Source organism: Schistocerca cancellata, chromosome 8, assembly GCF_023864275.1.
Source record: "Schistocerca cancellata isolate TAMUIC-IGC-003103 chromosome 8, iqSchCanc2.1, whole genome shotgun sequence".
NCBI classification, from domain to species: Eukaryota; Metazoa; Arthropoda; class Insecta; order Orthoptera; family Acrididae; genus Schistocerca; species Schistocerca cancellata.
The window spans coordinates 419,757,898-419,773,022 of record NC_064633.1 but is presented as its reverse complement, the minus strand read 5'-3'; the positions used below and the strand labels follow the sequence as shown (position 1 = coordinate 419,773,022).

General features: G+C 38.8%; 1 protein-coding gene across 1 annotated transcript in view; it reads left to right on the top strand.

The window, feature by feature from the left end:
• Nucleotides 1-15,125, top strand: part of LOC126094459 (rab proteins geranylgeranyltransferase component A 2) — a 50,459-nt gene that overhangs the window by 11,741 nt on the left and 23,593 nt on the right. The window contains exons 2-3 of the mRNA XM_049908842.1: nt 1,299-1,365; nt 13,995-14,192. Coding sequence (XP_049764799.1) covers nt 1,299-1,365; nt 13,995-14,192 — 265 coding nt within the window. The remainder of the gene's footprint in view (nt 1-1,298; nt 1,366-13,994; nt 14,193-15,125) is intronic.

Sequence of the window (15,125 nt, the reverse complement as noted above, 5' to 3'; positions counted from 1 at the left end):
TAAAAAGTATTGTTTACACAAGCTTTCAGAGCCAGTGGCTCCTTCTTGGAGAGGGGTTGAAGGGGAAGGAAGAGGGATGAAGGAAAATGATTGGTGAGGTTTAGGAAAAGGGGAAGAGTTCAGAAAAGTCTCCCAGCACCCCAGGTCGGGGAAGACTTACCAGAAGAGATGAGAAGGAAGGGCCTACAATATATTCACTAAAGTTGTCACCAGCAACATTGAAGAAATATTAGATTTTAATCAAATGAGAAAAACAAACTGGCTCTAGAAGTGGATATAGCACAGGAGACCATCTGTGCTGCAGCTCCATTAGACTTAACCAGGATAGTGAACAATTTGGAGGTGAAAGGGCAAGTTGAACAAGGTGGTTCTAGATTACAAAAACTAATTTTGGAAGTCCTTGAAACAGTTTCCAGATTCTTAAACGGGGAAAACAGAGGAATATATTTCAGTGGATCAGATGTTAACAGCCTCCATTTTGCAGATGATTTTTTACTGTCTGCCTCTAGAGAAGATAAACAACAAATGGAATAACTTTTTAGAGCAACTCTGAAAATAAATTACGATAAGAAAAACAATTTATAACCAACAGGTCAAAAAGAAAATAGTACAAATTAACAAAGATGCCATAGAAACAGTTTGTTTTGTAGTTAGGACTTTTTGTGACAACAGTTGGATGGACTGGAAAAGATATTAACAGATTAGCCAAAATTACCTGGAGAGATTTCTTAAATTAAACTTAACTTCAGATATGTTTTTAAAGAAAAGTTTACCTTAATTTGAATTACCAATTTTGAATTAATGGTATCGAGACATGGACTTTAATGAAGAAAGGGAGCTCAGCAAGCAGTGGAGAGATGCATGTTGGGAATTGCTAGAAAACAAACAAATAGATCAGCAAGCAGATGAGTAAAAGATTGATTATGTCTATAATTAAAATTAAATGGTGATGGGCAGAAGATACATCTAGGTGCATGGATGATCAGTGAACTATGGAAGTACTTTGCTTGATGCGGATACATAAAAAACTGAGAAGGCATCCTGATTAAAGGAGGGTAGATGGCTCTAGAAAATTTGCAGAATCCACTTGGGTACATGTGTCTTAAGGCTATCAAATATGGACAGCTCTTGGAGGAGGTCTTTATTCAGCAGTGGATGAAACGGCTGATTGTGTTACGCAGTAATGCAAAAAAATCATTTTGCTGTAATAATAGACTACTCAGTATATTTTATTGGTTATAAGTCATTTTTTTTAACTATTCAGTGAACAAAGTATTAATTTAAATTTCTGTTCACAGGAATGACAGAATCAATTGTTGCTGCAGCAGCCAGCAGAGTTGGTAAGAAAGTTCTTCATCTAGACAGGTAAGGGAAGAATTATTTCTGTTTTGATAGCTACAGAAAAGTTATCTGTGTAATATCAGTATAAAGATAATAAAATTAAGTGTATTATATTAAAGGGTTTACTGTTTGCAGTCAATCTTACAGTTTATACATATTTATTTAATTTTTTGTTCAAGTTAGGTAATATATTACCAGCAGAAAAATTCTAATTTGGGATCACAAAAGCTGAATATGTTGCTCCTTAAAAAAACTGACAGAAAAGTGGGGAACCAGCTGTCTCAAACCTCAAAAAAAATTTTTGGCATGTGAACATGTTAACACTCTTTTTAACACAGACATTGTAAATCCTTTTACCCAGTTTGTCTTTATAGTTCAGTCTTCATACTCAGCATCTCCTTGTCACTGCCACTGTCCATATATGTCACTCTCCCACTGCCTCCTTTTTCTCTGTTGATTTAAAATATATCCCACAGCCACTGACTCCATTCTCATTTACAGGGTTTCATTGTGTGTTTCTTTCCCATTGCCACTGCCTCCATCATACTTCGTCAGCTCAAAAATTGTGAGTGATCTTAACTTATTTTGTCCTCTTTACTCACAAGTTTAAAATTCCAGCCAAAAATGTGCTCTCCCCTATAGCTGTATGTTAAAGCTCGTCATTCTAGGAGAGTCCAGATCTCCCAAGTGTATGCATGGTCTCCAAACATTTGTATTTTCATTTCCACTGTCTCCTCTTTATTTGCTTCCACTTCCTCTATCTCCACCTGTCTCTTTTTCTATTTTACTGCTGATACCTCACAATGACCATCAGTATCTCCTCTCTTTTCCGCTATCACTGTCTCTTTACTACTCTCTCAGCAAAAAAAGTGTAATGTTTGTGTGCCAAAATTTTTGGTGAGGAAGGTGGAATGAGAATGGAGGCAGTTGGTTCCCCACTTTTCATGCAAACTTTTAAAGGGGAATATATTTGCTTTTTTTTGTGCTCTGACAGGAATATATTTCTGCTGGTTCCCTTCTTTTCCCTGCCACAGCTCATATAAAAAAAGTTCTATACAATACTTGAAATTTTCCTGCCATAGAAGGTATTCCAAGAATTTTTGGAATTGCAGCAGGATAACATAGACTTATTGCCACAATATTTTGGCTGACAGCCATTCAGCCATCTTCAGGTGAGTGTTTCGCACTACATGTATACTAAAAATTGGCGAGGACATGCGCAATGGCAGCTGCTTTATGAGCGACCGCTCTACTGTTATGCTCCCTCTTTGAATATTGCTCCATCTATGGCACGCAGGCACATGCATAATTTGATACTTGTGTGCACTGTCAGAATGCACACACGTGGACTTAAAATTCAGATGTGGAAATTAATAAAATATGAACACATTCCACAGATTCCTAATAATTGAATCCCAGAAGGATCTCGTCGAGGCCAAGATTTCCATGGAATGGCCTGCAGAGATACAATGCCTGGCTATAACAGACTTACTGAGCTGTGAAAGGCAAGCAAAGCAGTCATGTTCAATGCATCTTTGTCGCACTGTGCACATTGTCTGACCAATGTAGGTTTTGCCACACTGACAATGTATTCTGCAGATTCCAGCCTTCCACAATCCCAGATGGTTCTTTGACGAACGAAGAAGAGTACAAGTCTTTGTAGGTGGGCATAAGATTATTTCAACGTGCTGTTTCTTACGATTCTCCCTAAATCAATGAAATACTGCTGATGTACAGGAGGAACGTCCTGGATTTGAACTGATCCTTCTCCTTGTGATCTTGTCTGTGGTCACATTTCTTCTTCCTTAAAGCTGTGTTGATCTGAAGTGGAGAATATCCATCATCTATGAACATTGATTGCAGGTGTACCAGCTCCTTTACAAGGCTGTCTCCCTCAGACACAACATGCGCCTGGTGCACCAACATTCGAAGGATGTCCGTAGCTTGTGATGGGTACTGGTAACTAGATTCCTGAAAATACAGAACTGTATGTGTGGTTTATTGTAAACAGAATTCCCCAATGATCCGTCCACTTTCCATGTGGCCAAGATGTCTAGAAAAGGCAGACGGCCGCCCTTCCCCACTTTCATCGTAAATTTGATATTCTCAGATAGAATTCAGATGCTGCAAAAAGCATGACTGTTCTTATTCACCATGGAGCCACACTACAGAAGTATCATCTGCATTTTGCGAGAAGACTTTTGGTTTAAGTGCTGTTACAGAAAATGCCCTTGCCTCAAATTATTCCATAAAAAAGTTTGCTACCAGAGGGGAGAGAGAGCCACCTATGGCAACACCATCAATTTGCTCAAAATATTCACAGTTGAATAAAAAGTAGCTTGAAGAAAGGGTATGATGAAATAGTGGTGGTGTTTCGGCTTTGAACTTACTGCTGCTGAGTGACAATGAATTCATGAGAGGAACCCGTAGTGAAGACTGAGATAACATTGAAGATTACTAAGAAGTCATTTTGACTCGATGAGTTGAATTTAAGTCTGCTAGTAAAGTCACTGGAGTTGTGAATATCGTGTGAACACTTCCCTACAAAAGATCTCAGTAAAGAATCAAGATGCTAGGTAAGTCATGGAGTGCCAATATTGCTCACAATAGGACATAATGGAAGACCTTCTTTGTGTATTTTTGGAAGACCGTATAACCATGATCGAACAGAGCTGTGAGATTAATATTTTTTGCAACTTCTTGTGGAAGGGAAGAGGAATTTAGCAACACTGCCATTTTTCTATTCTCTCTGTGGGGTCTCTATCAATCTTCTGATACATTGGTTCACTCAGCAAGCCATTTTGTAATAGCACAGTGGTGTTTTCCTTGTCCACTGGAAGGATCACCTTGTGAGGATCTTCTCGTAGCTTTCCTAATGCGACCCTTTTGATCGAGGAAATGTTATGCTTCAGAGGCGCAGCTCACTAGGGTCCCCCTTGTGGATTCATTGTCACTCATCAGCAGTAAGTCCAAAGTTTATATAGCAGTGCTGTTTCACCATGCCCTTTCCTCAAACTATTTTCTGTTCAACAGTGAATATTTTGAGCAAATTTATGGTGTTGCCATGGGTAGTCCTCTCTCCACTCTGGAGTGCAATTTTTTATTGAAGACTTTGAGGAGATGGCTCTTGATTCGGGAGAACTTAAACCAAACGTCTTTTGGCATTGTGTGGATGGTACTTTTGTTGTGTTGCCCCGAAGAAGAACTGTCACACTTTTTGTAGCATCTAAACTCTCTCCACAATAATATCAACTTTATGATGATGGAAACAGAGGAGGGCGGCTGTCTGCCTTTCCTGGACGTCTTAGTCAGACAGAAAGTGGATGGATCTTTGGGACATTCCATTTACCGTAAGTCCACAGATACAGATGTGTATTTGCATGCATCTGGTTGCCACCATCCATCACAAACTATGGGCATCCTTTGAACACTGTTACTCCTTGCGAAGGATCTACACCTACAATCAGTGTTTAAAGGTAATGGATATTCCCTGCATCAGTTCAGCACAGCTTTAAGGGAGAAGAAGAGTGGCCATCCACAGGATCAAGAGAGAGAGAGCAGTTGAAGTCCAGTGTGCTCCTCCTGTAGGTCAGCAATATTTCTTCGAAATAAGAGAGAATCTTAAGAAAACATCATGTCAAAGTAATCTTCAACCCACCTTCAAAGACTTGGCCTCTTCTCGGTATGGAAAGTATAATCTGGGATTGCGGAAGGCTGGAATCTACGGAATACCTTGCCAGTGTGTCAAAGCCTACATAGGACAGACAATGTTTGCAGTGTGTGAAAGATGCATTGAACTTGGCCTTGACAAGGTCTTATGGGATTTAGTTATTAGGAATAGGTGGAAATACATTTTGTACAAGCTCTTATTAATCACGGTGGCGGCATTCAACTGGATAAGGTGTGGGACCCAGTGATTTCATTAATTTCTTCAGAGAGAAAATGTTTATATGACCAATGACCTGTCCAGCGATATTTAATTTTACTAATTTTGGCATCTGAATTTTAATGCCACAAGTGCGCATCCTAACAGGGAGAGGACATATTATTGCATTACGCATGAGCCTGCACACCATAGATGGAGCAGCAGGGCGCATAACTCAACAGATATCTCTCATATAGTGGCTGTCTTCATGCATGTGACTATACACCAGTTTTTGGTATAAAGGTGGCAATATGAACTAACAGTCTCGCTCCTGTTTCTATGCGTTTGGGCGCTGATGACCACGCTGTTTAGCGCCCGAAAACCTCGAACCACACACACACACACACACACACACACACACACACACACAAGTGTGAAACACTCACCTGAAGGTACTGTAACTTTTAACCTCTAGATGTCGGTAATGGTTAATGAGGTGGGAAAAAATTGTGTACTTCCCTGAGAATACTATCAAAAGCATATACTGTAAAAATTTTGTTGATTTACTATGGATTGAAATTATAGAAGTGGCTATTCCCACAGTTGATACTTTCTGTATCCAAAAATCTGATTTTTCGTGGTTTTTGTAGGAACTGCCTGTGAACAAATAGTGCTTTGATAAGCCACCTAGGATCCATCCTGACCACACCTAATCCAAAAGAATCAACTGATTTGCTCAATTTGCTTGGGCTGGTAGAAGTGTGTAATTTTTCAATTGTGTCCCTTTATTGTAGGATAACTACAGTATGCACATTCTTCTGATAGGTATACAAATTGTCAGTAGACTGAGAGCTATCCAGAACAGTTGACTCTCATATTTGTGATCATTAGAACCTGAGATATGACCCCCTAAAAAAGTAGCATTTTCATGCACAGTTTTTTGGAGCAGTGCATGGACCGATGGTTGCTTATTTGTTGGTTCTCACCAATGCTCTCTCTTAACCCTTTCAGACCATTCGGCTACAATCATGTACATTAACTTTTACTGTATGTTAGCTGCAACAGAAGTATTTTTCCCAATGGAAACCTGAACTACACATTTGTGGATGTTCAATTTTTTCGTCATGCACATGTGCTGTCAACTATTGGGCAACACTATGAAAATATCAGCAAGTCAGTGTAGCAGCAGATCATGGTCACCAGAATGCACAGATATGGGTGGTTCACTGTATTCCGCTGTATGTTTGAATATTGTTTTGTTATTTTGCATGTTAATTATTGAATGATCATTTTACTATTTATTACGATAGAGAATATTTTGTAAAGGGTTATTTTAGTTCATAAAATTAAGCCAAGTCTGCAAAGTCTGTTTAGAAAATAGGCATTTTTTTAATTTTTTTGTTTTTTTTTTGTTTTTTATAAATCTTTAATCCAAAATCATTAAAAGGTCACCTAAGAGCATTACTCTGTAAAGAAAAATTTTCCTTCCTCCAGAAAAAAATTCAGGTCTGAAAGAGTTAATATGTTTGACAGTGGTTGTTTTAGAGGACAGAGTAATGCAACAAAAGTACACCAAATAAATGTCATCATTAGATTAGTTTTCAAATGGAAATGTTTTGATGTCCCAAGTGGTAGTATCCCAGTATCTGTGCATAATTTCACTCACTTGTAACTTTGTTTTTACTGTCAGCAAATTTTGTGGTGCATTTATACAACCAGCTTAGTGGTCATTGGGTCCTGAACTGCCATGACCGGGGTTTGCAAATCTGAATATAGTAGTCAAAAGTTGGCAGTGGTGACCAGAGAAAGATAGTTTCCCTAACTGGCAGTGCAGATGTGAGCCTGGTTGAGCTGTTCAGCTGGTACTTGACATTGCTGTATGGCGAGTCAGTGCAGAGCTGGAAATGGCGCTTATGATTGTTGACTGGTTGCACATTGCAGTGGTGCCGGTGGAGACTATCAGAGATGAGACTGCACTAGGTGTAGTTTGCACTTTAGCAGGGGAAAGGGAGGTTGGCAGAGTTAGGTTAAATCGTGACAACAGGCTCCCTTCCCCTTAGTGTCTCAGCCAGTGTAGAAATATCTCCAGCGTGTACATGGAAGATGTAATGTACCACATTGGACTGTAGTATTTGCTCAGAATTACCTATTCTTCTTCAAAATATCTAGGTGTTTTTTAAATAAAGTACACCAGCTTGAAGTTGGAAGACAGGCTTTGAACAGCACAGTAGTATGCATTACAGAGGACACAGCTTTTTGTAGGTAAACATTTTCAATTTGAAGCTGATGAACTAACAGAGCTATACATTGATAAGAAATTAATCATAACCTATTGGTTATATGGACGTTTTCTTCAGCAAATTAGCTGAAGTTCTGGAAAGAGCCTCAGCCACGTAAACTAAACTAATAATATGTGGACACATGAACATGAACAAAGATGTTGAGGTTGAAATTAACTTTTCAGACATTTTGAACAGTTTTTGCATACCACAAATCATAAACACTGGTTCTAGGGTATCATGTCTTCTCTGATCTTTACTGTCAAATAATAAAGCTAGAAAGAGGCTTGATAAAACCAAAAAAAGTGTAGGGCTACAGGAGGACATTCTTGGAACACAAAATGCATACTTTTTCTGGGTACTGGCAAATCAAACCTGGGATATTCTCAATTATTTGATAGAGGTGTTCAAATATGTGTCTTCCCCTACAGTTCTTAACCTCTGCAGCTCCCTTTAGTACCATGGAGGTTATTCCCTGATGTCACAATACATGTCCTATCATCCTTTCCCTCCTCCTTGCCAGCATCTTCCAAATGTTCCTTTCTTCACCAATTCTGCAGAGAAGCACCTCATTCTTTATTTTATCAGGCCAGTGAAGTGTATACAGCAAACAATGTACATGTTAAGCTCTTTAAATTCTGCACATTGCTGGAATACATTTTTGGGGAAACATTTCAAAAGTAGCTACTTCAACAGCAGTAGCTAATGAAAATACATGGATAACTGGAGGTATCAAAGTCTCTCTGACACTTTAATTCCTATTCTTTACAAAAGTGCTATACTAGTCCACAGTTCTTCCTATCACATGTAAAGCACAGCGCAGTAAGATATAAAGAAGGGTAGTGGCTTTGTCAGAGAGTGTGCATGTAAACAGTGGTAAATGCCAGTAGTAGTAATGCAGGTGAAGTTAAAGTCAGGAAAATGTTTTTTGGGGATCATTAGTGTGAATCTGTGTGTGAATCATAGATTCATTTTGAAAATTGTTATACATTAATATTACAAAAATTGTTAATGCAAATCTTCGTGTCAGAAAGTGAAGCAATTTCGATCTTTTAAATCCATATTTTGAGAGATCTTAGGGTAAAGCTTGGTTAATTTGAACAGCAGGTAAACAGTTTTAAGTCAGTTCTGACCCACATTAAGTGCTCTAAGTTTGTGAGTAAACAATGTTATGTTTCCACTGCCAAATTTTTAAGAATAAAATTTTGGGTAAAATTTACCATTTTAGAAATCTGTTGTTTTTCTAAATATATGTGAAAATAGCAACTTATCTGAGTAAAAAAATCACATTTCGGGCACTTACTACATCTTATTTATAATATTTTATTGGAACTTTGCTGTGCAATTTCTCAAAATAGCCAACCACCTTGTCCCAAACCATTGTTTACAGCAGAATTCTTCATTTCTCTGGTATTGTGAAGTTACAACAAAATCCTAAAATGCATGTAGCACTCACAATGAATTACATTGCAAGTGCAGTGATGCTCTTTCCCACAACAGTGAGCGTAGTCAGGAAGACAGTACAACAGTTAAAAATAGGAAGTCAGCAAACAAAGATGAAGTTATAGCCTCTGTTTTGAAAGCATGTGTAGGCAGCATGCAAGGTAACGCAAAGAATATACAAGACTAAAAGCTTGCTTCCCTACCTATCGTAGTCTCAAAATAATCGAATCAGTAATGAAAGATAGATTAATGAGTTTCATGAATAAATACAGTGTTTTTAATGAAGCACAGTTTGGTTTTAGACTTGTCTGAGTCATTTGACACTGTTGACCTTAAAATACTTGTTCACAAGTTAGGTGCATTAGATGAGACAAGAGTAGCAAACAAATGGTTCCAGTCATTCATGAAAACAGTGTGCAAAAAGTAGAGGCACATAGTTCACATGTCTGCTGATAGTAAATTTTTAGTAAAAAATTAGTCAGACATGAAACAAACAAACCTGTGTGTTCCTCAGGATAGTGTATTGGGTCCAGTTTGGTATTCAATATATATATCAGGGACTTTCTATACAATCTGACATGGAGAAAGAATTCTCTTTGCTGATGACAGCAGCATCATAGTAGCTGATAAAACACCAGAACTCCTATTGGAAGATGCAAATGAAGGCCTCAAGGTGGTTTATGATTGGGTGGGATGAAATAAATTGGCACTGGGTAACCAGAAAACAAGCATTACTCACTTCAGTATAAAGAAGAAAAACAACTCTGTCACGTTAAGCATAAATGATATAGAAAGAAACATTCCACATGGGAAAAATATATTAAAAAATATGCTGTGACTTACCAAACGGGAAAGTGCTGGTAGATAGACACAATAAAAAACACACAAACACACACACAAATATCAAGCTTTCGCAACCCACGGTTGCTTCATCAGGAAAGAGGGAAGGAGAGGGAAAGACGAAAGGATGTGGGTTTTAAAGGAGAGGGTAAGGAGTCATTCCAATCCCGGGAGCGGAAAGACTTACCTTAGGGGGAAAAAGGGACAGGTATACACTGCAAACCCACATCCTTTCATCTTTCCCTCTCCTTCCATCTTTCCAAGCTTGATATTTGTGTGTGTGTGTGTGTGTGTGTGTGTGTGTGTGTGTGTGTGTGTGTGTGTGTGTTTTATTGTGTCTATCTACCAGCGCTTTCCCATTTGGTAAGTTACAGCATCTTTTAAAACAAAGATGATGTAACTTACCGAACGAAAGTGTTGGTATGTTGATAGAGACACTAACAAACACACACACAAAATTCAAGTTTTCGCAACCCAAGGTTGCTTCATCAGGAAAGAGGGAAGGAGAGGGAAAGACGAAAGGATATGGGTTTTAAGGGAGAGGGTAAGGAGTCATTCCAATCCCGGGAGTGGAAAGACTTACCTTATGGGGGAAAAAAGGACAGGTATATACTTGCGCTCGCGCGCGCACACACACACACACATCCATCCGCACATATACAGACACAGGCAGACACATATACTGTGTAAAAAATTATAGTTTTTAGGGAGAAACAGTTTTTGTCAACTAAGATGGAATGAAGACAAAAAGATACTGGCAAAATAGCTCAGTCAATGAAGACCAAGAAAGGGGCAAAAGGGGGTAAAAAATTATGTAGTCACAATTTTTTTTACAGTGTTTTAAAGGGGTATAACGAGCATCATACTAAAAATCCCGACGAGGGTGAGGGTGAGGGCGCAGTTAAAGATATCATTTTTATGTTTTTCATAGTTAACTCTATAACCGCAACTTATAATGAAAATTTTTACCAGTATAAAATTAAACTACATTAAATTTTCTATAAAAACTGTCCTATTCATTTTTTTCTCCTGTTCTAACAGTTTTAGTGTTTCAAATAATGGAAAAAATAACAATAATCAAAAGCTGTTTAAATGGTATAAAATTAATGGTTTTTGTTAAATGAAGAGGGTTATAAACAAATACTGCATGTGTGTACCATATCTAAGAGGTAAATTGTGGTCTGGAGGGGGATGAGAAAGGGGGGGGGGTGACTTAAGAGAGAAGAATGGTTGCTGGATTGTGATCCCGCACTGTCGTTTTGCCTTGTCAATAGATTTGCTGTCTGAAGAGTGAGGCAAGTCACCACTCTACCTACCCCACCCTACTATGTCACAAGAAACAATTACTGAGCAAGGTGGCGCAATGGTTAGCACACTGGACTCGCATTCGGGAGGACAACGGTTCAAACCAGTCTCCGGCCATCCTGATTTAGGTTTTCCGTGATTACCCTAAATCGTTTCAGGCAAATGCCCTTTGAAAGGGCATGGCCGATTTACTTCCCAATCCTTCCCTAAACTGAGCTTGTGCTCAGTCTCTAACGAACTCGTTGTCGACGGGACGTCAAACACTAAAATCCTCCTCCCCCCAAGAAACAATTACAGGGTGTGTAATAAATCAGACAATGGAAACTTCAGGTGGGAATATCAACAATGTAGGAAAAGACGTGGTGCTACTTTGCATAAAGAAAACATGTCAAGTTGCTGACAGGCACAGTTAAGACACTCGCGTAAAGCTTTTGGCCACAGCTGTCGTCAGTTAAAAAAACACACACACACACACACACACACACACACACACACACACACACACACCAACCCCAGAATCTTCGGCCGAAATGCAACCATTGATAGTGGAGAAAATTAGAATGACATTGTTGATGACATAGTGCCAGCATGTTACACTTGCAGTGGGGTCTTCAGTGTGGTAGACAGTTGACAGCACCACCTGTTAAGTTTTCTTTTCATAAGATCTCACTTAACAACTGCAAATAAAAACTTGCTCAATAAACTGAAAATAATTCCACTGTATAAGCACTATCTCAGTGAAGTTATTTGATATCTTCACATAAGAGAACTGGGCTGGGAATGCTAGAGGGGTATGGTCTGTTAAACTAAAAAGCAGGCAGTGCTGGTGGTGAAGAAAGTCGCCTGCCCCAGCAGATTGCACTTCTTGTAATGTAGTGAGGTAAAGAGAGTAGGGACTTACTGCTCACTCTTCAGCTTGAAGACCTGTGAACGAATGAACTGCACCATCACAATCTGCCAACATACCTTCCCTCATGCAATTAACATCCACCACCACCTCCTTCCATGTTACACCACCAGAACACATTTAATCCCTTAATACAGCTGTAATGCACATAGATGTGGTACAGTCATTTAATATTTGTTTTTGACTCACTTCGGTTAACAATAAACATTTATTTCATACTATTAAAACACTGTTTTTAATAATTTGTATTTTTTTTTCCCATTCCCTGATATGTCGAAGCTATTAGTCCTACAGAAGAAATTAAGAAGACTGTTATTCATAGAAAGTTTAATGTAGTTTGATTTTATACTGGGAAACATTTTATCTAGAAGCCATTTTCAAGTTATTCAAGGAAAAATATTAAAAAGTGACCATTTACATGCATCTCTGCCCGCCAGGCTGTAGAGAATGAAAGTGCAGAATGGAGGAATAATATGAATTACCACTTTGCCTAAGACTCATAGATTTTGGGGAACCTTCCGACTCAATTTCAACGAAAGTATGTACTAACAGCTCTTGAAAAACAAGTCATTGATTTCAGCATATGTTAATATAGAAAAGAGTACATATCTTAGTACTGCAGCTTCCATTAGATTTCACCAGGACAGTTGAACATTCAGAACTCATAGAGAAGTAGGACAGGGTGATAAAGCTTTGAAATGCTTCAGAAATGGTACAACCAATAAACATGTGACTAATGAGGGTATTATTGTCATTAATTAACATATCTTCAAAGAAAGCCTATCTTCAGAAAAATAGGCAGTAAGATTATAAACAAAAATTGTTCTCTGTTTTTGCCATTGTAATTATAAATGTGATAGAATTTTTCATATATTAGCAGTAAAAACTACTAACTCAACCTCCTGTTTTTTATATTGATATAACAACCCAACCAACTGTCCTCCAGAATGAATGCCCACCACCAAACTGTGGACAAGAACAGAATTGACCACCCAGTGGCACAACACGCAGCCAAGCACAACATGCTTGATTTCAATAGCTGTTTCACAACCTAGGCCATCTGCATCCTATCCTCCATCCCCACCTTTTCTGAACTACACAGGTGAGCTTATCCTTGCAACACATACTTCACTCCCATAAATATCCTGGCCTCTGTCTCTGTTAAACCACTGTACCCACATCCTCCACCCAACAATTTCCCCTTCCTCTGCCCTGTCACTGCATCCCCATCCACACCACCTCCATTGTACACTGAACTCCACTGGCTCCATTACCCGTGCAACATATGCCTAGCTCGTGCACCTCCCACCCTTCCTCCCTACTGCATTCTCAGCCAGCAAACCTGCTACCTTCCTCTGAGCTGCTACCCACTGCAACCCCTATTCCTACCTACCACCTCTCTTTCCCTCCGCCCACCCCACCTGACATCAAACCCCATCCCACCACATTCCACCTGCAAAAATGTAATCCTGGCATTGACTGCCCAGCCAGCACAATGTAGGGGCACAGGCACGTGCGTGCGCACGCATGAATGTGTGTGTGTGTGTGTGTGTGTGTGTGTGTGTGTGTGTGTGTGTACTCGTGCTCAGCAAGGGATTTATTCTGAAAGCTAGCTAGCAAGTTTTCCCTCTCTTTTGTGTGTGCCTGTCAATGGCTAAACAAATCTGCCATTTGCTGAGTGGTCTTCTTTACACCCAAATTATTTGCATTCTACCAGAACTTTCCTACCACTTCAGTTGTATGTATGTATGTATGTATGTAGAGTGGGTTGAAAATCTTTGCCCAGAACTTAAAAAGAAAATACTTTCAAACTTTTCTCTGCATAAATAGAAAGCCCTTCTGAATTGACTAACTTTGGTGAGTACATTTGGCATTAATTTTGGAGACTGTTCTTGAAATAATAAATGGAAAACATTTTCCTTTTCATATCCCACATTTTAAAAATCCCTAACTGTGATTTGATTGCCATATAATTGTAACTTAATGTCTTTCTTTTCTATTCTTCATTTTGTAGCAATGAATATTATGGAGGATTATGGGCATCATTCAACTTTGAAGGCTTCCAGAAGTGGATGGAAGAATGTAGACAACCAGCTAAGGCTACTGATGTTGAATTACCAGATGGAATACTGAGGAATGGCGAGGCTGCTGTAAAGGCTGGAAATCAATTCTCAGTAATAACCAATATTGAGGAGAAATGGTGTATCATAGAGTAAGTACTGCATGATATTTCCTTTAAATAATGCTTCTTCTGGATTCTGATGTTGGCATTGCGATAATAGTTGATGACTTGATTAATGTTGCGAAGCATTTGCGCATACTATAACTGTATTCTGTGAAGTGGATTGTCTCTGTAATTGTTTTTATGTATAAATATTGAAGAGATTGAAGCTTCATTAAAGTGGTAATTGCCATCAGAACTGATACACTACATTTACTGTACATTTATGCTTCACTCGCTATTTTATGTAATTCATTGACTATTGCTTTACAGTCTGAGTTTTGATGCCGTTAAAAAAAATAGGAAGGTTAGGAGAATATGAGAGGAACTGCAAGAGAAGTGGGAGAGGGAAAAATGAAAATTAAAGAAGTAATTTATAAATAATGAAATTGTACCATTGGGGGAGGGGAGGGGGAGGGTCATTAATGCAGGTCTAAGTCAAAGAGGGTTATAAAAAATATGTTGAAGGGCGAGTTTCCATATTGAAACCTTGAGGGGAAACTAGTCTTGGGTGTGAGAAATCTGATGACCCATGGGGTACAGCAGGCACTCTCGGTATGGTGAGCCACACTGTGTAGCACATTTGGCTTTGAATATTTCCAAGGCAAATGGTTCTTCTGTATCCATTAATCCAGTTTAGTGCTCATAATTCCTTTAGATTCATTAACTAATTTTTCTTTCCACTTTTTGACAATAGGAAACCCCACAGATCTAACTCAATGTTGATCGATTGTGGATGCAGGACAGCTGCAGGTCAAATATACCCCAAGTAAAGTTGCCAAACAGCCATATGTCTTGAGAAGTTTTTGTTTTATTTTGTCAATAAGTTTTGGCATTTCAGTATGCCATCTTCACACCCCATATGACAGCAAGGTGGCACAGTGTGTAGCACGCTGGACTTGCATTTTGCAGGATGATGATTCA